General features: G+C 41.4%; 2 protein-coding genes across 5 annotated transcripts in view; one reads left to right on the forward strand and one right to left on the reverse strand.

Annotated features, from left to right (window-relative positions):
- Positions 1-678: 678 nt before the first annotated feature.
- On the reverse strand, positions 679-14,581 carry lmnl3 (lamin L3). Of its 4 annotated transcripts, none has more exons than XM_078256042.1 (12): positions 14,164-14,581; positions 13,192-13,348; positions 11,257-11,382; positions 10,643-10,813; positions 8,418-8,543; positions 7,529-7,749; positions 6,468-6,687; positions 5,362-5,469; positions 4,336-4,452; positions 3,770-3,880; positions 3,562-3,622; positions 679-2,071 (listed from the first exon to the last, which is right to left on the reverse strand). In XM_078256042.1, exons 1-11 carry the CDS (start codon positions 14,571-14,573, stop codon positions 3,587-3,589), a joined length of 1,803 nt encoding a protein of 600 aa, XP_078112168.1. In that variant the 5' UTR covers positions 14,574-14,581; the 3' UTR covers positions 679-2,071; positions 3,562-3,586. The 4 variants fall into 4 exon arrangements, with proteins under 4 accessions (XP_078112168.1, XP_078112118.1, XP_078112043.1 ...); XM_078255992.1 differs by having other exon boundaries at positions 3,558-3,622; XM_078255917.1 differs by having other exon boundaries at positions 3,550-3,622.
- Positions 14,582-20,182: 5,601 nt separating this feature from the next.
- adamtsl3 (ADAMTS-like 3) overlaps positions 20,183-25,818 on the forward strand; it is a 243,556-nt gene continuing 237,920 nt past the window's right edge. Inside the window, exons 1-2 of the mRNA XM_078256216.1 lie at positions 20,183-20,428; positions 22,735-22,850. Of these exons, the coding sequence (XP_078112342.1) occupies positions 22,785-22,850 (66 nt within the window). The 5' untranslated portion in view covers positions 20,183-20,428; positions 22,735-22,784. The remainder of the gene's footprint in view (positions 20,429-22,734; positions 22,851-25,818) is intronic.

The raw sequence follows: 25,818 nt of genomic DNA on the forward strand, positions 1-25,818 counted from the left end.
ATAAAATGTTAAATTGTCCCAAAATCAGAAGAGTTATTCTGGCAACTGCGGACATGTTCGGTATCTTTTCTGAGTCTACAGTGAAAATCGGTATCATCGTTTCCTGAAGACAACGAAGCGTCCTGGACTTACCGGACAATCCAGTTGTTTTTCCTCTTCGTGGAATAAGCTCATGAAGACAAATCTGTTGCAACTTGGCACTTCTAATATCTACAATGCCAGTGTGTTTAACTTATAATTACTAATGTCTAGCTTTGTAGCTTTTCAGCTGTTCCGATTTGAGTCAATCACACACACAAACTATTCAATTAGTTCATTATTCATGCCACAGCTGATCGTAGCGTTTATACTGCGTTCCGTTTACTTTAGAAGTCGGAAATGGGAATGACGTCACACCCGAGCTTACTGCAGTTACAACTAAAGATGGTCCCATACCATTTTTTGCTTCCCGATACCTGAACTTGCATATCGGCCGATACCGAGGACTGATCCTATACCAGCATGGATGTGATATGATTTCTATCATTTTTGTACGGTCTGGCTCGGGTTAAACCTTTTGTGAAACAGGAACAAACAAACAATGAATGCCATAGAATTTTTATTTTACTATCCAGTTTGACAGTCATAACGGAAAAAGAACATAAATTACTTCAAAGTAGATTTTCTTAAAAGGTCTAAATTACATGGTATCAGATCAATGCATAGAGATCCAGAGTTCCAATACTGATACCAGCATTTTAGGCAGTATCGGAGGCTTTTCCAATACTGGTATCGGTACATCTCTAGTTACAAGTAGGAAAAACTGGAGTAAGGGGGACTCCAGCCCGGTTAGCAATAGCTGTTAGCAACGTACTACACTGTACTTTGTGCATTCAAACCCCATAGCGACACGTCCACAGATAGAAGCTGGACAGGACTGTGTGTACGACTGATTTCATAAGACAGAAGTGCTCATAAACTGTATATAACTACAGCTTTTACTACTGTTAAAGCTCAGAGCAGCCATGTTGGATTGTGGTGTTGGAGTTGGTGAGGTTCTCCCTACTTTCCCCGAATCGAGAGCGATGCGATCTTTCCAGAAACAGTGTCCCTTATATCCACTGACCTCATTGTTGACGTTTCATTGGAACTACTTTCTGAAGTAGTCCCTATGAAAATTAGTAATTATTTCATTGATGATTGATGCCAACCATCTGTTTCTTATTATTTTTTGGCACTCTGTCAGTAAGAATAGTTGTGAGCTGCTCAGAGACCTTTGTGTTAGTATTCCAAATGTTACCACAGCAGCCAGATGCAAAAGACCTTTCCTGCGTTAACACTTAAGCATATGCGCAAAATTGATGCGCATCAAAAAGTGGAGGAATCATACCTGTTTTGTGGCCTACCCTGAGAAACCAGGATACCGTTTCTAAAAATCCTGAGGTTTCTTCCCAATGCTGTGAGTGATAAAACCATAACCATCTGCATTGTAAATACCAGAGGAAAGTGAGAAAGTGCATTTGAAAATGTGCAACATTTGTTGGGTATTTGGTTGAACCAACCCTTTAACTTGTGCTGCTTCCTCCCATTCATTTAGTTAACAGTAAGTTAAGTGTTGTGTGAGCCTTCTAGCACACAGCTTTTCCCGCCAAATTTAACTAGAATGCTTTTGTTGTAATAAACAGTCTTAATACAAGTGTCTGACCAAACTGCATTTATAACTTTATTAATTTATAACTATTACGCTAACAAGTTTTATTTGAGAGACACACACACACACACACACACACACACACACATTTAAAATGAAATCAAATCAAGGCAAAGTTCATATGTTGTGCAGTTAGAGCGATGAAACGTGAGGAAAACTGAGGTGGATACTGTTGCTCTAAGGCCTCGGAGCTGGTCACAGTCACACTAACAGCGCAATGTCCTGTATGTACGTACTGCAGTTTGTCAGAGTCCAGTTTGTTGTATGAGACAACAGCGGAACTAGACAGCAGCAGACGTTTTGTCCTCCAGAGCCGCTCCATGTTTTCTAGGCGCACAGCAGAAGTCACATGACAGCACAGCTCGCCTCCTTAGATAGATCCTGAAAAAACAAAAACGGTAGCATTATATTGAGTCACTTAGCACCATGGGACACATGCAGGTCTCATACAGGCAGTGTGGTTAGCACTGAACGTGCATTCCGGTTAGGGGAAGGTATGGCAGATGAGTCCGGAGCAGGCTGGTACCGGTGGGCAGCAAACAGCTGGCATCGTGTGGTAAACCAGGGGCACGTTCAATCTCAAAACAGTCTGCACCGTGTAGCTACGGTTTCTGCGTTGAACGGTGTGAAACGGTGTGCAACGGGCTTTGAGTTACGTTTTCTCTCGTTTGGTGGCTGTGTCACATGTGATACCCAATCAACTGAGATGCGTCTCTAAACTCGTGGTAATATAAAAGCAGAGCGCTTGCGCACACGACAGGGTGCTCAAAGAACCGCCCGTTGCAGTTTTTAAAAATGTGTTGCTAACATTTCATTGGGGCTGAACGTGACCCAGGTAATCCAGATCACCGTTTATCCTACCAACTGAAGGATTGTCGTTTGGGAAAGTTCAGAGCCTTGGGTGTCTTGAAATCCTTTTAAACCAAACTTAAGCTTTTGAGAAGATGGTATTCAGCAGGTTTTTACTAAAAAGTTTTTGGTATTACTTAAAATGCAAGGTAGTTTATGCTTCAGTCATTCACAATGTGTTATTGCATTACAGGCATTGCTGTGTCCGTTGTACCTGTACAATCAAACATTACATACACATGAAAATGTATATTATGAAGCTGGGCTAACCCTGACCAATTTGTGCAAATTAAGAAATACTGCTCTTCAATTAAGTTTGTACACAAATGATTGGAAAATTAACATTAAACCATATTAACATGTCAGGCGTTTAGCAGGCAGGTTGCAGATGCCATGTTGTATCTCGTCTACAACAAAAGTGCGTTAAGAGAGCAGTTTAGTAAGCGGCTCATTTAGATTGTTCGTGGCCCGTTTGCCTTGCACCGCATTAACATTAACCACAGCGCTCCAGACGAGGGTCTGGCTAGTCCCCACAGCATTTTTCGGGATGGGAGAAAAAAACATGCTCTGGCAATTTCTTTAAACCAAAAGGACTGGCAGGTTTCAGACCGGAGCATTGCAAAATAGTTAAATCTTATTTTAGTTGCTTTTTGTGAGTTGCTATGAATGGAACCGATTGTGTTAAATGGGCATGAATGATATCTCGTCGATCCCAAGCCCCCCCGATTTCAATCAAAATCGTATTGTGGCAGACAGATATCCGAAAGTATCCCATCATTGTCCGAAGAACCGATACAAAATCGTATCGTGATAAAACTTGTGATTTGCACCCTTACAGGTTACCCAGACAGAGACAGACTTCAACTTGCTTTGTGATGCTGAAAGTCGTGCTAAATAAAATAAAAAAATAAAAAAGGCGGCAGCAGCAGCAATGTATGAAACAAGCCATGCATTCTGTGACTGGTACACAGAGCCGTGCCCAGCAGAGACAAGCCAGGGGGGGGACCTACTGTATCACCTACTGTACGGCACGCTGTCTGTCTGCACTCAAGAGACAGAACAGCACTTCTTCTTCCTCTTTGGCTTCAGTGTAGGCAGAAAAAAAACGGGACGTCAAGTTTCATATAGTAAAGCATGTGTGCTTGTATCTGTAAGAGCACTTCACTCTTCATACTGAGGTTATGGAACTCTTGGGTTTTGGGCTGGTTTCGTGAGTCGGCGTGCGTTTACCTGTCTCCGAAAGTGCTGGATGTCACTGCCCGCCACAAATTCTTCATCAAACTCCAGTTCAGTGTCCTCCTCACCCCTGTGCTGCATACACACCCTGCGCTCTGCTACTTCCTGGAAAAAAAAGAAGAAAAAAAAAAACACTATTTAAAAAAGGGATACAGGTGGTTAAAAGCAGATTAAAAAGGAACCACTGGAAAGGACAGTTAAATACTGTAACTTTAGAAAAAGGTTACCTCCATCTGCCCTAGCCTCTACTGGACAAATTAAAATACATCCTCTGGCGTAAAAATATGAAAATCAATTCCAACATTTCAATAAAACAGTAATTATTATAGGGTCCCTTTAGCTGAGACAAAAAGGACCCTGAACAAACACTTATGATCAGGATCTGGAGCACGTACTGTATGAGGGTTGGACCAAGATTTTACAAAAAGGTCAATGCCACTACTTTTTGGCATTTTATTTAAGAAAAATCGCATCAAAAATGGTCTTGGAAAGGCACAGATGGCAGGGCTTGAAGCAAACTACATCTCCCAGAATGCACTCGTGCACACTGCTCCACTTACCTCGTGGTTGGGGTTCAGAAGAATCACCCTGATCTCAGTGACGGGGCCCCAGCTCGTGTGGCCCTGTAGAATCAGGTCCCCAGGATCAGCCTCCGCCTCGGCACCTGCTGCCCAGATCTGACAGCACACGCGTTAATCAAACTTTGACAGAGCACTTCAAAATAAAAAAAAGGTCTGTACAGCAGAATAACAGACAAAATATACAACTACCACGAAGCATAAAATGCATACATACAAATTCAGAGACAAAACATGAGAAAAAAAAGAACAGCCATACAATAAAAACATGTGGGAGCGCCAATTAAAACTGAAACTCTTGAAACTGGGGTTCAGCATTTGCTCAAGGACACTTCGACACCCTCTTTGGAGGAGCCGGAGATCAAACTGGGGACCTTCAGATTACTAACCGACCTACCTCCTGAGTCTGGCTCCAATTGATGAACATTGCTGGGATAAAAGCCCGACATCCGGGATGTCCCTCCCCTCTCGCTATCTCTGCCAATCGGTGTTTAACGCCGCCCAGGACAGTCGTGATTGGTTTAAAGAAATATAAAAAACAAGCCAGAGTGTTTTTCCCTCCTATCCCAGAATAGATAGGCGGTGTAGCCAGACCAGGGTTTAAAAAAAAAAAAAAAAAAAAGATTCACATTTGTATTGCGATTCAAGCTCTACTGGTTCAAAATCGATTCATAGAATTCCAAAAATCTATTCATTTTTTTAAAATAAGTATGTCTACTGCAACACATGGGATGTAACTACATTTACATACTGCTAATTTTTTTAAATCGAAAATAGAGTTTAATCGAATCTTGAGCCTAAAAATCGATACTGAATCGTAACATTTTCTGAATCGTGCACCCCTACTAAATCATAAAATCATTGCCACATGCTTGGGCCTGGTGGGGGGCAACTTAGGCCCAGTGGGTCACCAGGTTTACAAAACACTGGGGAGGAAACCCTATCATGAGTTTTTTTCTCTGTGCAGGGGAGCTTATGGAAATACAGTTACACATAATTACTACTCACTGTGAGAGTCTGCCCAGCAGCCAGGACGTAGGAGGGGGGGATGTGGAAGGAGAGGTCCCCAGAGCCGGGGTACAACCTCCGGACCACCCATCCACCCAGCGGCTGCTCCTGAAAAACGCAGAAAAACAGGACAGGGAGCAGTTAAATCAATCGATTTTCTTCAGTCTGTGGCCCAACAGGTACAACAGCTCTCCAAGCTAACATTAGTCAAAGTGTTGACATACGTATGAAAGCATCAAACATGCATCTTAGATGAAGGAGATGAGAGTATACCCAGTTGTTCCTCGCCTCCGTTTGCTCAGCGCCGTTAACTTGTACATACGGGATGCAGGAGGTTTCTAGCCGAAGTTATCGTAAACAAACATTGTGATTGGGTCTACAGGAACAGAAGTCAGTCGTGTGTTCAGGAGCCAGATGTATAAACGATATGCAAAACACAAAAACCACGCATGAACTATTTCTCCCACTCAAACGCCCATTTTTTAAAAGTGAGAATGCGTCACCTCACGTATACTTCAGACCAGGAGAACACGCGTTTTTGTAAGAGATAGCTGCAGATGATACAAGGTAGACATGAAACTAAGTACTAACTTTATGAACAAAACATGTATTTCAAGTCCAGCCATTATTTCCTTGTGTTAATAAGCTTGATTTCATCCTCTTGTCTAAAATCATAATTTTTTTTAGTCATCCATGTTTCTTTATTAAACCGCAATTAATCCGCAGATAAGATAGGTGTGGTTTACTTCATAGGCTGTGTACTTGTGTTATTACATTATCTGGGCCACATTGATCTAAACAAAAGATGTATCCTCGAATTCATTCAAAACTTTAATTTGTTTGAAAAATAAATACATAAATACATTTTTTTTATTTGACTGAGAGCAATTTTATCGTTAATGGCAATTAATTGTACAGCAAAAATTTTGAATTGTTACAGCTCTATTGCACGATACTAGAAAGCCAGCGCAAATACAGCGACACCTAGGTTGTTACCACAGCAACCTATGCAGATAGATTGGTGATGTCTGAACACACAAATCCAATCTGATCACTTGGAAATCAGTCAAGACTTAAAAAGGTCTAAGGTCTGAACGGAGCCTTACCGTCTCGGAGTTGTTCTTCAGTCGGACATATTTTCCGTCAGCGTCAACGTCTGCCACGCTCACAGCGCCGCTCTCCATGGAGCGACTGGACATCTTGTAGGCCGGCGAGCTGCCAGAGGCTCCCTCGTGCTTGCGTTTCTTCCCTCGGAGCTTGCGGCTGCTGTATTCATGTGTCCGGGCTATGGCTGCATGCTGGGAGGGGCTGGGTGACAGATGCAACCTGAGAAGAAAATGACCAAATATTTCGGATTTCTGAAAGCCGGGACGATGCGATTTTGTCCCGATTCGATTCTTTCACGATTGGATTTGTATTGCGACAGTCATTCACTGCGATTCTGGAAGTATTGCGATCCGATTGTATTGAGTATTGGGATTTTCTTTTCCTTCTTTAACAAAAAAAGTTGAATAATACACTTCTAGAGACAATATATCACGGAGACATCTCTAAAAAGCAATTAATTTCTAAGAAGAATGCACATCACATGTCAGACATTTATTTCATCTGTAAAGAAGAACATAACATGGATTTTCTGCTTTCGCTTGGTTTTGCTGGAAACAGATCTAGTCGCTGTCAGCGTACCGTATAACAGAATATATTTAGGTGAATCAAAAATCTTTAGAGTTTAGAAGTCATCACAATCACGATACATACATGAACCACCCCTAAAAAGCAGACAGTAAAATGGATGCTGCCTTGCTCAACGGTTACATCCCGTAGAACTAGGGACGATGCGGACAGCGACGATTCTGCATGGATGCAGTGACAGACCATAATCGATTGCCTACTGATGCTTGCTTTTTTTGGTTGCCTGCTGTGTTCAGACTCCCCTACATTCAGGAAGTGTCTTTTTTTAAGAGCAGATACAATAAAAAGGGCAGTTTATATACTTATATCAGACTGCTTGAATTTGTTGATGTGTGAAAACCATGTGTAGCAATATATAATAATATTGAGGAGGTGACCCATCGTGATATCGAATGGATTCCAACCGTTGACGGGATAATGGTAATGGAATGGCGAGACCGGTGAAGACTCCCACCCGTGTAGATCCCGGGCATACCTCTGCTCCTCCACCTCCAGCATCTTCCTGTAGGCGTTGATCTCCATGTCTAGGGCCAGCTTGACGTCCAGCAGGTTTTCGTAGTCTTCTAGCTGGGCGAACATCTGGCTCCTCATGCTCAGCTGCTCCTGTTCCTTCTGATCCATCCGGTGCTGCCAGACCTCCCGCTCCCGGTCCAGAGTCCGCTCCAGATCCTGGCAGTGGCCCTCCAGCGCTGCTTTCTGACAGAGACGGGAACAACTGAATGGCAGCAGCGGGGGAAGAACCAACAAAGCTGGCAACAAACGGTCTGGAACCATAACTAGGGCTGGGTATCGTTTAAAAAAAAAAAAAAAGTCGATACCGGTACTGATACCAATACTACTAAAAACAGCAGATGTCTGAATGCAGGTTTATCAATAAGCCAGCTAAGAACACACAACATGTAAATAAGTCAACGATTTAAGACACCGCTTTAAAGTATCATGGGAGTAAGGAATACTGTGGCTGGTGCATATTCATTTAAAGCTATAGTGCATCGTTTCTGGCGCGACCATGAGGAATTCTAAGGAATGAGAACAAAACTGTTGTCGCATCCACATGATCAAGCCTCAAGTGATCACGTGATCGCGCACTCCCCTCCACGCAGTTGCTAGTAACCAAGGAGGACACGGAACACCCATGGACTCTTTAGAAGAGGTCATTATCTTCACTCGAGTTTCTGCGTGCAAAAGTCGCCGGACGCCACAATCCTCTAAAAATAGCCATACTGAGAAATACAGAGAGAGTTGTGTGGAGCTGATAGTCTTAATTCATCAATATAATTAAGTCACGCGCTCAATTCATTAATATAATAAAGTTAGGCACTAAAACTAATACTGTATAGGTGTGGGTTACGGACCGCACTTACATCTTTCTGGTACTGCTGGAGCTGGGAGCTGAGGCTCTCCACTCGGAGCTTGGTGGTTTCTAGTTCGTCTCTGGTGGCTGTAGCAACCTGGCTCTTCTCCAACGCAGCCTGCTGGGCATTCTGCAACTGCAGCGCACAAAGAAAAAAAAAAAGAAAAAAGAAAAAAATTTTAAAAAAAAGAAAAAAATCTGGGACACTTTGAAACGCATGATCCTAAATTCTGCGTTTGTCCCATACACTGTAAAAATAATGGACGTAGCAGCAGTAGCGTCACCCACTGGTTAGTGGACTGCCGTTTTGAAGCCTTGAGTTTGGCAATTTGGCCATCGCCCTCTTGGTTGTTTGAAACCAGACGTGATGATTTTTGACAAGAGCGTGTAGCAGGGCAGGATGACGCAGCCAAGCCAGTGTCGTTTATGGTCTCATGGCGCTGCGCTAAAGAGGGAAAATTGCAGGTTTTCAGCCCTACTGAAGTGAGTCATCCAGCGGCGATTCACCGGCAGGTAAACGTGAACCTCGTGGTACTGCCGCGATTTATCTGCATGCATGACAGTACAGAAAATCGGCACACTTTTCTTTTTAAAAAAGAAAAAAAAAAACACGCCGACTAACTGGGACTTTAGCTTATTCAGCGCATCCCCCAGAGTTAGATAAGTCCATACATCTCATCTCCGTGCGTGTCGTGACGCACCCACCGCTAGCCTAACTTAGCCCAGATCCTGGAAGTAACCGGCTCCATCTAGCCTACTGCTCCCAATAAGTGACAAAATAACGCCAACATTTTCCTGTTTACATGTTGTAATTTGTATAGTCACGTGTACAAATAAGGTTGCATGAGACACAGCCACCTTCTAACAGTATACATACTGGGAACTATATTCTCAGTAGAGATGGTCCGATACCATTTTTTGCTTCCCGATACCTGAACTTGCGTATCGGCCGATACCGAGTACCGATCCGATACCAGTGTGTCATATTTTATTATGTTTTAATAACTGTATACTACTATCCCTGTATGGATGTGATATTATTTCTATCTTTGTCATCGGTCTGGCTCAGGTTAAACTCTTTGTGAAACATGAATGCCACAGAACTCTATTATGCAGTTTGACAGTCAGTTATAACGAAAAAAAGAACAAATAAACTACTTTAACGTATTTTTTCCTTTAGGGCTTTATTACGTGGTATCGGATCGGTGCATAAATCCAGTACTTCCCGATACTGATAACAGCGTTTTAGGCAGTATCGGAGCCGATACCGATACTGGTATCGGAACATCTCTAATTCTCAGAAGGCGAAGCACTGCAACTTCTGCTACTTGGGCGGAGTGATTTGCTCGCAGCACCTGAGAAGCCCCGTGGTGAGGAGCAGAGAGTAACAACGGTGCTTTTAAAAAGGTGTTGCGCTAATCACTCGCACAAGTAGCAGTGCTTCGCCTTCTGAGAATATAGTTCCATAGTATGTATACGGTTAGAAGATGGCTGTGTCTCATGTGACCTTGTTACATGTACTTGGAGCCAGTTACCTCCAGGATCTGTGCTAAGCTAGGCTAGCTGTGGGTGCGTCAGACAGAGTTACGACACGCACGGAGATGAGAAGGGTATGTATGGACTTATCCAACTCTGGGGGATACGGTGAATAAGCTAAAGTCCAAATAAGTCGGCGTGTTCCTTTAAGGTACCAGCTAATGCTAGCTAGCTAGCTTGTTTGGCAGAACAACATATTTTAGGCAACCAAAATGACACATTTAACTTTGCTGAAGTGAAAACACACAGTGGAAGGGTCAACGTTTAAGATGAAAACACAGACAACACCAAAAAAACAAGTTGGTCTATTTTAATGTCCACAGTGTTAGCATGGTTAACATCGCCAAGCCTCTGTCCTGATTGACAGGTCCTAAAGCATCCCCTGCTTTAGCATCCATTTTAAAATAAATGGGACAATCATTTACTAAATGAACATAATGCCGTATTGAAGGACACTGATTGAAACTAGCGATTGAGACCATGAACTCATTATGAAAATGTTTACTGAGGTAATAAATCAAAGTAAGAAGTAGGCTCATTTTCTCATAGACTTCTATAGAAACAAACTGCTTTTTGGAGCCAGTGGAGTCGGCCCCTGCTGGAGGTTAGATAGAATGCAGGACAAGGCGCTTCCATTATTGGCTTCACTTTTCAGACCCAGACGTTTTGCCTTTTATTTCTACAGTCTACGGCCTGTACCTTTGAACTGAACGTCCTGTCGAGCTCCTCTCTGTACTGCTGCAGCTGAGACTCATGGTCGTGACGGAGTTGCTGAATCGTCTCCGACAGCTTGCTCTCAAACTCTCTCCGCTGTACCGAGTCCACCTCCACCAGACGACTGTCCTGTCGGCTTCGGATCTCCAAGACCTCCTTCAAAAATAAACATCGATAAAACAACTGCGATCAGCCTGGGGCAGATGAACACACTACGCCGAGGAAGACGGGAATGGGTGGAATTTAAAAATTGTGTTGAGGTGAATGTTAGAAATGTAGTTAAGATTGCCATCTTCGAATAGAATAGGCGTTTGCCATCTGCACAGGGCCGTACAGGTACATTGGAATTTGTGCGCATTGCTCTTAGAGTTAGCTTTACAAAACATGAGAAATACAATGATAACAGTTAAAATATAAAGCTATATAAATATAGAAAATAAAAGTAGAATATAAAAAAGAAAACAGCTTTAAAGATAAATAGTCGTAATTGTAAAAGGGTATCAAAAACATACACTGTATTAAAAAAATACTGATGAAATATAGACATTATTGCACCTGCTGATTTTTTTTACTCGCTTAGGGCCGTGCGTGCGTTTCACCTGCTCACTGATGTTCCTCTGGAGCTCCAGTTGCTCTTTGAGCGTTTGCACCTGGTTCTCCATGTCCACCTTCCTCAGGATCTCACAGTTCAGCTGGTTCTTTGCATCGCCCAGTACGCCCTCTGCCTGAGGAGGACACACACGCGCACACACACGATAAGGTGACTCAACTGATAATCGGTTTGTCGTCCTTCGTCCCAAACCATGAGGAATAACTGAATCCTCAGTCATTTCTTGTTTACTACTAATTAAAAAGACTGTCAATAACTGCAGCCACTTTTAGGGGAAACACTGCGGCGTTCTGTGACAGCCGTGGTCAGCATTACTTTGAAAACAGGTTTACACAATTCACAAAATAAGACGGTGAAATCCTAACAAATTTGACTTTCAACTAGAGTTGTTCCGCTACCAGTATTGGAAAGGCCTCCGATACTGCCAAAGACAAGACTAAAGTTTCAGAGAAATGAAAATCTGACTGACCAACATTTGCCATCCTACCAGCCACAGAACGAGCCTCCTAACACTTCCGAAGCTTAATAATCAACACGCATCTTATTTGTTCAAGCCACCACAAATTGTCCTTTTTACATTTCTGTATGTGTACGGGTTACACAAACGAGGCAACCGTTAATTAGGGAGCTTTAGAGTTGCCGGTGTTGTGTTTAAGTATGTTTTAGAGCCCGACCGATTTATCGGCGGGCCGATATTTGGCATTTTCCAAGGTATCGGCATTTATAATGGCGGCTAAATTAATTTTTTTTTAATTTTTTAAATATGCATTTATCAGAATCATTTATGACGACACATTTTTATTTAACATCAAATAAAAATGGACAAAACATTTTTCAACCATGTTCTGAGTGTTGGCGTTGCATAGTTTGTCCACCAGAGGGCGCTCTACAACATCCCTGTTGGCAACACTGATTATGTTTTTTGTTCTTGTGTTTTCATTCAAAAAAAAGGACTTTAAGTTTCATATCCTAAGTTTGTATTTTTATACATTTTATCAGAACTTTCATACATTTTGATGTCACTCTGTTCTGTTGTGACAATAAAAAACAAACAAGTTTATTTTTAAACTCCATTATCATTTTTTTTAGTGAGGACTCAAACTACAAATAACTAATGTTAGGGAAATCTGTTTGTTTCGTTACGCATTTCTGGAATCGGCCAATATATCGGATTTTTAAATTACCAAATATTTGTATCGATATCAGCCTTAAAAATCCTTTATCGGTCGGGCTCTAGTATGTTTCCCTGTTGATATGCTTTTCCCCCCCCCTTACCAACCAGTTAACTCTGCTACACTTAACCAAAACTTAACCTAAGCCCTAACCACGCCTTGGGAAACAATGCAAGGAAAGTAGTTAGTTTGACACCCCTGCACTATAGCTTTAAAAAGCTCAAACGTGGACAACATTGTGTCTCCTGTCACACACACACACACGAAGGGAATGACCTTTTTTGTATCAATACTCATTGAAAAATATTTTGTCAAATAAATCAGGGTTTACCCCCAGTGTGTTGCAAGCCTGGTGGCCCACCGGTCCTAAGTTGCCCCCCCACAAGGACTAAGCCACTGGCAATTATTGATTTATGTATTTTTAGGACATTTTTTAAACTACAGTAGGGCGGCTCGATTGGAAACTTAGACGTAGTCATATTTTCAAATCTCCAGTTAGCCGTTAGTACTGACTTAATGTCGGTCCCTAAGGAATCTGTCTTCACATCTTTTTTAAATTCTAAAAGTTACCGATTGTGTCCATGATTCGATTATCACAGAAACTATCAGGTTCTACATTTAATGCTGCCATCAGTCTGGGACTGGCACCATCCTGGCCCTCCTCGAAAATAAAAGACACTTGCCACTGGGCCAAACAACTTTTCTGCAACACTCTTCCACAGTCCTAGCTTCAATCTAGCTTCAGTTCATACGTATTCCAGATGCTCCTGCAGGTCGGCCACTTCTTCAGCGAGTCTCCGGTTCTCAGACAGCAGCTTGGTGTACTCGGCATCCTTGGAGCTCAGCATCGCCTCCACTTTCCTCCACTGCGCCAACGCGTTCGCCAACTCGCTCTCCTTCTTCTGGTTCCTGAAGGGGGACAACATCAGAACAATTAGGAGCAGCACAGAAAAACTACTGAGCTAGTTCTCTAAAGTCACGCCAAACTCCTATCAGATGTGTGTAGGTCTGACGCGGCCTCTGTCAGCCATCCATCCACCCACCCACCAGACACCTTCTAAGGAACTTCTCTGCAGCAGAGAAAGAAGTATTCAGATCCTTAGGTAAAAGCGCCAATACCACACTTTAAAAACACCGTTTCAAGTAAAAGTCCTGCATTGAAAATGTTACTTAGTAAAAGTATGTACGTATCGTCAGGAAAATGTACTTCAAGTATTACAAGTAAAAAGTAGTAAATGCAGAAAAATCCTCCCATTTTAGAAACTGGAAAGGATCCTAACAGTTGTGTGTTTAATGGTTAATCATTTCAGCTGGCCGTTACATTGTTGGTTAGTTTCATTTATAATAAAACAATTTATAAACTCCATGTGTTTTGAGTGCAAACATCTTAATTTGACAAGTAACTAAAGCCGTCAGATGAATGTAGTGGAGTAAAAAAGTACAATATTTCTCTCCGAAATACGCCACTGAGGGCAGCGGGAGTTGTGAAAGGAGGATTATTTCTGAGAAACATGCCGCTTGGTGTATTGAATACACTCCGAATTATACAGCGGCACTGAAATGTAGAAATGCCAATATGTGTTCTGCAGGTAATGTTACGTGCGTCTAACGCCAAGCAAGATTGCATTAAATGAGCTCATTTTTAAACGGAGTCCGGCGTAGCAGCTTCTCTGGTACCTGCTTGCTCGTATATAGCTAATTACCCTATCCGCTATTAACGTTACCTGGCTTGGAGTTTCCTGTTCTCCTCGCAGAGATTTCCACAGTCGATCTGCAAGCGGGCCCTCTCTCCGGCCAGGCCGTCCAGGGACTTCCTGACATCGGCCAACTCCTCCTCGTACAGCCGCCGCACGTTGCCCATCTCCCGGCTTTTCGAGTCATCCTTTTCTTCCAGCTGAAACAATATGGAAGACCGTTCACTCTCCAACTCTTGGACCCGTTGGATGTAGTTGGCGAGGCGGTCGTTGAGGTGTCGTAGGTTATCTTTCTCCTGGATGCGGGACAGGCGGGTCGGGCTGGTGCTGGATGCGGCCAGGCCGGTGGAGGCTACGGTGCGGCCGGCGGAGCGGCTCACGGAGCGGCTGGAGCGGCTGCTGGAGGCGGCGGCAGCGGGGGTCGAGGTGGCAGAGGCCATGATGATGGTGGTGGTGGTGGGATATAAACTTCTGTAGCCAGGGTCCACAACCAGTCCAGATAGTTATAGTGCAGTTAGACTAAGACATACAGCTACAAAAATAGCTAGGGGCCACAGTAAAGTAACGTGACGTTGATTCGGTGGTCTTTAGAAAAGATAAAAGTCGCATTGAACCACTCTGGAAAGTTCATCGATCAGCACATGGGAATTCTGTATGTGGTCCTCTGTACTTGTCAAGCGGCCCGTTTTCCTGCATAAAAGGTATCCACAGCTGAAATTAATCACATTTGACGAGTAGACGCACTGTCAAGAGCGCCGCTAGCGACAAGTGAGCCGAAGTGACGCAATACAGTTCCGGGTAAGGTTTTCAAAATAATACGTCATTGACAAACGTTTTAGCGTGTAGTAGGCCTACAAACTACCAACGTAAAACAAATATCATTGTAAGTTAAATTAATTAAAAATTAATTTAGTTTTGCAAAAATCACCTTATTGCAACATAAAGCCTATTATTGTCACCGTGTCACTATAGGCTATCCAACGTTTCCTTGTGTTGAGAATGTCTACCATTTTACAAAAATAGACATAGGCTAACGTTTCTGGTACTTTATTTTGCATATGCAGGCTACTTTATCAGATATTAATTTGTTTGCCTTGAAATCCGCTGGCCATGAAACAAATGAAATGTCATTCACTTCCAAGAAAGTATGGATAACACGTAAGACAAGAATAGAGCTGATTAAAAATAAAAAATAAAAAAAATAAACACTGTAAGGGTTTATAAAGGTAATGGAACAGATGAAGTGATAAATGACAAAAAAGTGATTGAACAAAACTGTGTTATGTACCGAGAAGGAAGAAAATATAAAAAATACATCATATAGCCTCGATGTAAAGTTTGTGATGGCAATATGACAAATAAAAAAAAAAAATGGATGAGGATGGTTCTAAATCTTGGAACAGGTAACATGATCCGGTGTTGTAAGTGTGAACCATTGAATGTGTGTGTGGAAAAACTACATCAATGAAAACAGTGCCGTTCATAGTAAATGTTTTTTTGGGGGGGGGTTTTCCCCCTGAAGGACTTTACTTTGAAGGCAAAACTGTACAGCTTCCGTTATGTTGTCGTGTAACTCGGTCTAGCTTGACTTAGGCCTAAGTGAGATTCCTGCAGGACATCAGCTGATAGAGATGACTAGCCAAAAGCCAGGAGCGGATATGCCACTTATCACAAGACTGCATTTGGATTCCCAGCTTTTTTAAATGCACATTTTTTTTAACCTCATATATTTAATATTAACACATTCAATAAGTGCCTGTAAAACTGAAAGTATTCAATGAAAAAAAAAAGTTTGTCCCCATCTGGCACCGACCACATATTTTAACAGATTTCATATTTGAAATAAGTGAAGTGAAATGTGTGAAGTCATAATTATTAAGATGATAATTGTCATTAGTCATTTATGAGAATACATTTCTCTTTAAATGATGTTGCACATGTTCGGATGAAAGGGGGCGCCAGACCTCCATCACAGAATAATTCAGTTTGGACAGTGTGACGTCCATCTGTTATTATAGAAATTGTATAATACAATGATATATCTACTGTTTGCCTCCGAATGATTGTCAACTATTATACTGGCTGTATTCTTTTGTATTTATACATATATAGACTATATGTTACTGTTTATTCTAGATTTATTGTATTATTCTGACTTTATTTTTTTTATGTTGTGCAAGGAAGACTGGCAAAGTAAGCTTTTCATTGCATGATAAGCTGCCTTTACTGTGCGTATGACAACAATACATTTTGAATCTTGAATCCATTTGACTGACTGGTTAACTGAATACACAGTTATACACTACTGTAGCCTAGAACTGTATTATAATACAGTCAATTTGACTACACAATACAAGTGCAAAACCATCTTTCAATCTGTTTACAGTCTGTCATCCATCAGCCCCTGCATATACACAGTGCTGTATATATACGATATGATATGATATTTTATTCGGAATTCGGAATTACACGACACCAACACAAAAGTAATTTCATCCACAGCTTCCGGTCCCATGTCCACACGCAACAAAATAAAGAATATAGAAAACATATTACCGCTGCCACAACACGATAGTGTAACCCAGAAATTGTCCAACTAGAACTAAACATTTCATACATCAAACAAAACTACAGACACAAATCAAAACTAAAAAAAATAAATGTTTTGTGTATGTTTCAATAGAGCACAGATGTGCACAGTTGTGGACTTGGGGGTCCTTTGCTGACTGAAGCTTTTTGATGTTCTCATTAGTCAATCAAAAGCAGACCCTTCATACACTGCCAGCTTCTATTCTTCACCTCATAATAAAAGCCTGGGGCGCACACACACACACACACACACACACACACACACACACACACACACACACTCCCTTTGATCCCCCCCCTCGCGGTGGCAGGGAGCTCTGTTTGGCTGAACTATAGGAATAATCAGTGTGTGTGTTTGTGTGTGTGTATTACTCTCAGGTGAAAGATGGACGCTGACAGAAACCAGGATGTTGGAAGATGACATCATCTCACAATAACTTTTTCTCCAAGCCTCAGCCGTTTCAGATCCCTAAACAAATAGACCCCCCCCAAAACCACCATCACCAAACCCACCAGACTCCATGTAAATAAACAGTACTTTTAGCGTGTATAGAGCCAGCATACTTCCACATGTAAATGGGTAAAATTAAGGGTTTATTTCAACCCAACCAGAGTGGTGATTGTTGGAACAGTGGAAAGACAAACCAAGATGGCTTTTGATAGTTTTATTTTCTTTCTGTAGACTTTGAATGAAGTGTGACTTACGATGATAACATTTAAATGGAGTCTGGTGGGTTTGGCAATAGCAATGTTTCATGTTCAACAAAAAGGATCTTACTCTTTAACAAAAAGGTCTATCTCTGTAGGGATCCTTTCCATACTGTTGTCAGACACTTATTAATAATCGGAGTCTGTCAGTGGCAAAACGAGCACTTTTAGTCGACAGAAACTGTAGGTTCATTGCAGCATGTTTTGCTTAATAGTGGACCAAAAATTGTTGTTCCCATCAGTCACTTAGACACAAAAACAGCGGAAAATAGGGTTGAAAGGTCGAAAATACCAAAGTTTACTGCAAATATGTAACATAGAAATAGTCTAAATATAAAAAAACAAAGAAAACACCATGAAGTATGAATGCCACTGTGATGTCAATTGAGTTAGGGCATCAATTCAATTACATTTTATGTATAGTATAAAATCATTACAAAAGTTATCTTGGGACACTTTACAGATAGAGTTGGTCTAGACCACATTCTATAATTAACAGAGACCCAACAATTTCCCCCGAGAGCAGTGGCGAAACCTTGGACAGACCCAGACTTTTGGTGGACATCAGTGACAATGTATGAGCTCTAAACATTATAATACTAGCGTTAGACAGGGCAGCAAGACATGCAGCTGTGACAGTGCAGACAACCGGCCACTGATGGAAAGGACTGCTCCCTGTTCCTCCACACCACATGATGGGACAGGGGTTGGTCATTGTGAGGCTGCCTAAGCAGCGCTGCGTAAAGCTGCTACAGACAGACAGGATGCTGCCGGAAATAAGATGATGCTCCCTTCAGAATTAGAGCATGTTTGAAATCACCCCGGGAAGTTGAGATGTACACAATATAAACGTAATCACATCTGCATACTAGGGCTGCACGATATGAGGAAAATATCTGATTGCGATCATTTTGATTGATATTGCGATTGCAATATGATTGATGATATTGAAGGGAATGATCAGGTTTGACACATATTTTGCCTTTAACAAATATTGCGCCCCTCTGAGATTTGGATATTGCACTAGTCCATATTGCGATTTCGATAACATTGCGATTAATTGTGCAACCCTATTGCATACTCAGTGAAGTCAGTAGATCCACTGAAAAAAATTCCAAAATTCCAAAAATGTATGTGCCAGAGTAATCCTTTACGGACACATAGGCGTACTTCGCAAAACGCTATTATTAACGCTAAATATTCTGCGGGATATAAACCAGAAGATCCTGTAGATGCCAATGCAATATGATGTGTGTTTGGATGATCATTTTGAAAACTATGCACCTAATTATTTCTTGTTAAACAAATGTTTGTTTTAAAGCTATAGTGCGTAGTTTCTGTCTCCCCCATGAGGAATTCTAAGTAATGACAACAACACTGTCATAGCATCCACATGACACAAGCCTTCCGTGATCACTCAGCACCCCTCCTCCACGCAGTTGCTAGTAGCCAAGGAGTACACGGAGGATTAAAAAAACATGATGGACTCTTCAGAAGAGGTCATTATCTTCACTCGAGCTTCTGTGCGCACCAGTCACCGGACAACACAATCTTCTGAACATAGCCTCATTTGGCAGTTAGCCATGCTGTGTAAAGATTGTTGATATTTGAACTCAACTGCCAAAGAAATACAACCCCACCTTCAGAAGCTCCACCCCCCAGATTCACGGACAGATAACTACTGGCCGGTAGTTATCTGCCAGTGAGGAGATATTTGCTGAATTTGACAAAAAGTGTATTGGATTAACAACACTTACTGTACCTTCAAAGCCATGTCTTGGAAGGCTCAGGTTCAGTTAAGGCTTTGCGACCTTAACTGAACCTGAGCGTTCTCGATAATAGCTTAATAAATGAAGGTTGATTAGGCAAAGAAATACTAGAATGAATAGCTGTGGATACTGAGAGGGGCCCATAGAGAATGCCAATGTACAGGGTCCAGAATGTTGTGCTATACGCCCATGGCTGGCTACCAACCAAACATAATAATACACCGAATAAACTACCCCTTGATAAATTAAGTTTATATGAGCAGATGCTGAAATAGGCCTAGATTTTTCAGAGAAAATTTGGCCTGGGCTTACCTGTGATCTGTGTGAGGGTCAGACGTAGTGTACCAGGGTCCAGCCCAAGTCCACATGCCCACATCGGACGTGGCATGACATAAAGGACCCACACAAACTTATCCAGTTCAATCCCACATTTAACCCTCTGCGGACGCAGAATTCCGCAGATTTTCCGCAGATTTTCCCGCAGATTTTGCGCAGATTTTGCACACATTTTGCGCACATTTTGCACACATTTTGCGCACATTTTCAACAAATTTAAAACATTTAAAATAAAACTCAGAATGTTAACACATCTCCACCCTAAGCAGACGCAGAATTCCGCAGATTTTACCGCACATTTTGCGCACATTTTGCACACATTTTGAGCACATTTTCAACAAATTAAAAACATTTAAAATAAAACTCAGAATGTTAACACATCTCCACCCTAAGCAGAAAAACAGCCAGCTAAAATCGTAGATTTTCGTTCTTGGTCACTGCTGAAGATTCCGTTTGTAAATATTGAAATGAATAAATACATGAATAAATGAAGAGAGTAATAACGTCAACTAAAGCAGACATTTAAACATAAACGTTTATCGTTCGTCCGTATGTGTTTTACTTTGAAAGTGTTGAGCGGAAGTTGTAGCCTATGTCTGTGTATAACTTGACTATGGCCCCAAGTAAGGCAGGCAGGCAGACGGGCTGTGCGCCACCCGGAGCCTGATGAGACACTTCACCGAAGACAAAGTACCGGCGCGCTGTAAAAAACTCAGCGGGCTCTCTCTGTCACTTTTTGGACGTTTCTGTGTTGGACACTGTGTGGAAACTGGGGGGCTTGGGGCTCGGTGGATAAACGCACTGTTTTGGGAGAATAACTGATGTTGCATCTCCATACTGTATGAGCGCATAGGGAGCGCAGGAACCCCGTTATCCTCCCCTCCTCTCAGAAGGTAAGGTGTTTATTTCTCCCCGAACACACACCCACATCAGGCGGGAAGCGGTGCTGCTGATTCGCATGACTCCATGAACAGAAGCATTGTGTGGAAGCGTCGCTGTACGTTCAGAAACTTAGTAAGTCGCTGTGGTCTCCGCACACGCTTCATGCGGGCAGATTAAGATTCAAAATGCTTTATTCCCACAACGGGGAAATTCACACTGTTGCTGCAGCAAGGGATAGGGGGGGAAGTACAAGACACTCTAAAGATAAACAAACAATAAATAAAAATAAGTAAAGAGAATAAATAGTAAAATGTATTTACAGTATTGAAGTATTACAGTGTCCCTGCTGTCGCTGTGGCTCTGTACAGTGTTCTATGATGCAGGTGGATTTCCCTTCCAGTGACCACACTTAGCTAACTCCCTAGACCAGTGGTTCCCAACCTCGGTCCGAGGTACCCCCACAGCCCTGTTAGATGAACTCACGTATCCCTTCGTCAATTCCAAATGTGTTACAAATGTATAACAATATTTAAAAAAAAAAAGTGGATAGGTACGTTGTTATTTTTTTCGTTACTGAACTATCAATATTTAGGTTCGTTTGGTCAGCAAGCATAGGCTAGGCTACTTGAAGCTGCATTTTCCAACCGTTATCCATTAGGCTAAAGTACTTTTAGCTAACTATTTTAACTGTTTAGTCATTAGTTTTAGCGAACCATTTCAGCAGCTTAAAGTTATTTTTTCTACCGTTTATCCATTAGTTTTAGCTAACTATATGAACTGTTTAGTCAATACTTTTAGCAAACCATTTTAGCCGCTTAAAGCTATTTTTCTACCGGTTATCCATTACTTTTAGCTAACTATTTGAACTGTTTAGTCAAACCTTTTAGCAAACCATTTTAGCCGTTTAAAGCAATTTTTTCTACTGTTATCCATTACTTTTAGCTAACTATTTGAACTGTTAAGTCAACACTTTTGTGAACCATTTCAGCCGCTTATGCAGTATTTTTTATTTTAGCTTTTTACCATTTATGTAGCCAATTCGTTACTTTTAGCTAGCTAGCCTAAGGTTACCTGTTTAAAATTAATGTGTTCAGGTGTTACAGGTGATAAGTTCTGTTAATCAAATCATACTTTCTAGTTTTTTAAATCAGTGCTCCACAATCTTTATAAGTAGTACCCACTGGCAACAGCAGAAGTAGGCTACCCCCTGGGTTACACCCAGCCTACCCCTAGTTGGGAAACACTGCCCTAAAATACTCCTGTGATATTCCTAGGGGCTTTCTGTGGGACACTGCTGCTACAATGAGTTTGACCTCACCAATAGGATTGTAACAAGCATTATTGATTCATCCCATTAATTCATCATTAATAATGTAATCTATAAAACGTCAAAAATAATGAAAAAATGTCCATCACAAACTTTATTTTTATTTATTTTATTTATTAGGACAACATCAACATTTCTGTAAATGGACCAGCCAGCCGGCTAATTTTCAACTGTAGTCATTTGATGTTTTGAGACTAAAGCAACAGGAAACAGCAAGACATACATTAGGTTCAGATTAAAATGTACGGACAGAAGACTACATGACACAATGAAAACAGCAACGGCAACATTTTTCTTCCTAATTGATGTTTTGAAATAGTCAAAAAACCCACAGAGATTCCATTCACAATCATATGAAACAGAAAAGAAAATAATTTCTATATGCTGTAACCATGTAATGTGTGATTATTATTTTTTTCTATTACTGAATGATAAATTTGTCTTTTTTCCTTGCAATAAAAAAAAAAAAAAAAAATCTGCCAAAAAAGCTCCAAAAATCCTGGATCCTACATTTCCCATAATGCAACAAAACATCTTTAATAAGACCCCTGTGGGCTAAACACCAATGTCATTTAAACTCCACAAACTCCAGCCCTGTCTCCTAAATACTATGTTCCCATACAACCAAACTGCATTCTCAGTTATGTTTCAAGCATCGCTGAACAATTGATCAGAATTTTACTGTAAAGCACTCCGTAACTTGTGTGAGAAATTGTGAGAAAAAAAACATTATATATAATAATTTTGATCTAAAATGTTATTGTTATTTGTCATTCCACACAATGTACACAAGCTACTTGGTAGTTAGCTGCCAGTCCAAACTCGATATGGGGACTTGAACCGGCAACCCTGCAGTTCCCAAGCTAAGTCACCACAGACTGAGCTACTGCTGCCACCATCTAGTGTGTGTGTTACTTTAGTATTATTATTTATTATTCACAGTTAAAAACTCCAGAAATATTTCAACTTGCCGTGTCTTACTGTACACAGGTTGGGGCTCACCCAGCTATAGAGAGACCCAGACCTGGGGGAAAATCCACATGAAGATGGAGTCATTTATCTTCTGGAGGGCTGCCCTCATCTTCCTCACGCTTCCCTCTTTCCAGGTACTGAAAATGGATGGATGGATGGATGGATGGAGTATGAGTGCATAGATGAAACCAGGCATTGGATTTTTTTTCCCCTCTTTGTACTGACTGTAAGACACACTTTACTGATTTATTTCAAACAGAAAGTCTATTAAAGTTTTGTTAGGGGTATCACGATTCCGATTTTAAATTGAAAATAGATCAGAAGCCGGATCGATGATTCCCCCAGTATTTATTTCTCTCTCCACCTGCCTCCTCCACCACTACCGCTATGACAGTGTAGCTTTCGGGTTGGTAGCATGCAGCTAAAGACACGAGAAGGTAGTGTGTTTCAATTTGGATACTTTGAGTACACTTATATGTAGTACATTCTGTACATTATTTACGCACTTGTGTAGTGGTTTGGTTTGGTCTGGTAGTGTCTCAAATTACGCACTGACTGGAAAATACTCTTCTTCTACTGTTTAATGATGAAATGCAGCCAGGTGGAGCGTTACCTATTGTCGCCCGACATAGTATAAACTGGCTTGTTTTCTTACTAACTGGCGGCTCTATAGTGGTACTTACTTAAAAAAAAAAAAACATGTATAAACCACGCTGTTAGGGTTAGCAGCTTCCTCTGCGCCATTTTCACAAGTTTGAAAATAAGTCGGTGGTGCCGTTGCTTCCGCTACGTAGCAAAGATGGCGACGGTTGAGGGTGAGTAGTGTCCAATGATCCACAATCAACATTTTGACCGCTTTGAGTGCAGCATCCAGGTACTCGTAGTGCACTGCATTTGACCATACTTCGTCAGTGGGAACGTGCTACTCATGTACTCAAAATAGCAAGTGTGCGATTTGAGACACAGCAAGGGTAACGTTAGTTCACCGTTAGCCTGCAGCTTGACTATTCCAGACAGCATGGCCACTGCCGGCGTCGGAGGTGACGGAGAAACAACAGAAAATCCTCCTGCTTCCTTGAAGTCATCGGTGTGGCAACATTTTTCCTTCCACGTGAGTGAGTTATGGAAAAAAACAACAAAGGTAAAGCATGTGGGCTCCGACAGGACTCCATGCTGCATTCACGTGCACCCCGCTAAACTAATGGTGCATTCAACTGCGCCTCGTAAACTCACTCAACCGGTTGTTGCAGAGTACCCTTCTGATATCTGTTGGCTCCTATTGTGGCATTGCCATCCCTGTTGAAAAAAAATTATGTTTCAATCGAAAATTTAATCGAATCCTGACCGTAAAATCGAAAACTCAAATCAAATCCTAGATTTGAAGAATCACGAATAGGGCTGCAGCTATCGATTATTTTAGTAATCGAGTATTCTACCGATTACTCCATCGATTATTCGAGTAATCGGATAAGAAATACTTTTGTTTTATTGAAGAGCAATAATATACAATAGTTTGGTTTCATTTTCGGAAAAAGCAACATTTTTATTGCCTACATTGCTTACAATATCATCTCTCAAAAAACTAAACATTAAGTGCATTTAAATGCCATATTAAAGAAAACATTTTCTGAAATGCAATTACAACCTCAAACTAAGGCATACATTAAACATACATAAACATTACCTTAAGTTGTGCAACTTAACTTTTAGAGCTACAAGTTTCAACCTGAGACTGATCTGTATATAGGCCTATATGTAAATATTAGTTATACTCAACCTATTTTTATTTATATATTTGATTACAATGCTACACAACTCTGTTACACTTATGCTAGTAGATCGTTGCTCAGCTGTTTCTCCGTGACGAGAGAGAGTAAGAGAGAGTGGTGCTAGTGGGGATAGTCAACAAGTCGGCTCTTTAGATTAAATTGTGGTCACCGCTACGTATTTTCTTGTCTTTGTTCTTGGTAGTTGTGTTTGGTGTAGTTTCATCGTCCATACGACTCTGTGATTTACTTTTGTCGGGTCCACTTCATGGAATAGATGATTAAGTTAGACGCACTGTTTTCTGTTGAGATGCTGAAGCACTGACGTCGTGCTATTATAGTGGTAAGCTAGTTCGGTTTTGCAGTAGACACACTGTACAGAGTTTTTGTTTTAATTACGTTTGAACTGATTCTAAACTTTGGACATTTTCTGATCGTTTTCTCCACCCTGTCTCTTCTCTTAGCACCTCACTATTTACGCTCTTTTTTCATTTTGTAATCAGTCTTTATGGCATGTGTCGCAAGCAGCGTCAGCCCGGTGTGCGACAGTAATAATCCTCCGTGTGGAAACACCGTGAGCGATACAACGTTGGTAACGTTAATTAAACGAAGCTTCGAGGCAAGTCATTTTGCATCGAGGTTTTTTAGTAATGAAATTATTTCAGTTACTCAAGGAATCGTTTCAACCCTAATCGTGACACCCCTAATTCTTTTTGAATATTCAGTGTCAGATTTTTGCTTTGATTCCCTGGCTCACATGGCGATCATTACATTCATCGGTGTATAATATGAACAAGACCCAATTAGAGAAACCTTGTCACTGCACAGCGAGCCGCTGACTTCTCGCTGCGGCTGCTGTCAGCTCTGTTGCTTATTTTGATCCGATCCGTCCGCATCATATTGTTTACACAGATCAAAACGGCCGCTGGGCAGTGTGCAGAGCCTGCTGCAGTCTTTGTACATGTGTATGAGCTGGGGTGAATGTCACCTCTTTATATGAAGCAATACTGAGCGCAGGATGTTCTCTGGCAAATATAGCAGCTACTTAATCCCTGACAACAGGCTGCTGTGGCCCTGCTGTTCTCCATGATCAACTCAGCAAAGAGGTCTTTATTTGGACCACGGCTGTTTATAAAGCCACTGAACCCCTTACCGAAGCAGGTATATTTCTTCCATCTATTTTCAGGGCGGTGGGACTTCAAGCCCTGCTGTGTTGATTATTGATCGCTATAGTTGCTATTGCAGTGTGTTCACCGCTCATATCTGTATAGACAGCCACATGGAATTTGTGTTGTTGTTTTTTGATGAAATTAAGTTTTTTTTTAAAAGTTGATTC

Source organism: Sander vitreus, chromosome 1 (assembly GCF_031162955.1).
Source record: "Sander vitreus isolate 19-12246 chromosome 1, sanVit1, whole genome shotgun sequence".
Lineage (NCBI taxonomy): Eukaryota > Metazoa > Chordata > Actinopteri > Perciformes > Percidae > Sander > Sander vitreus.

Coding starts and splice junctions, on each gene's coding strand:
- lmnl3 (XM_078256119.1), bottom strand. CDS start 14,573: ATGGCCTCTGCCACCTCGACCCCCGCTGCCGCCGCCTCCAGCAGCCGC. Junction 11,383..13,191: donor TGCAGGAGCATCTGGAATAC/GTATGAACTGAA, acceptor TGTCCTCCTCAG/GCAGAGGGCGTACTGGGCGA. Junction 3,881..4,335: donor TTCTGAACCCCAACCACGAG/GTAAGTGGAGCA, acceptor TTTTTTTTCCAG/GAAGTAGCAGAGCGCAGGGT.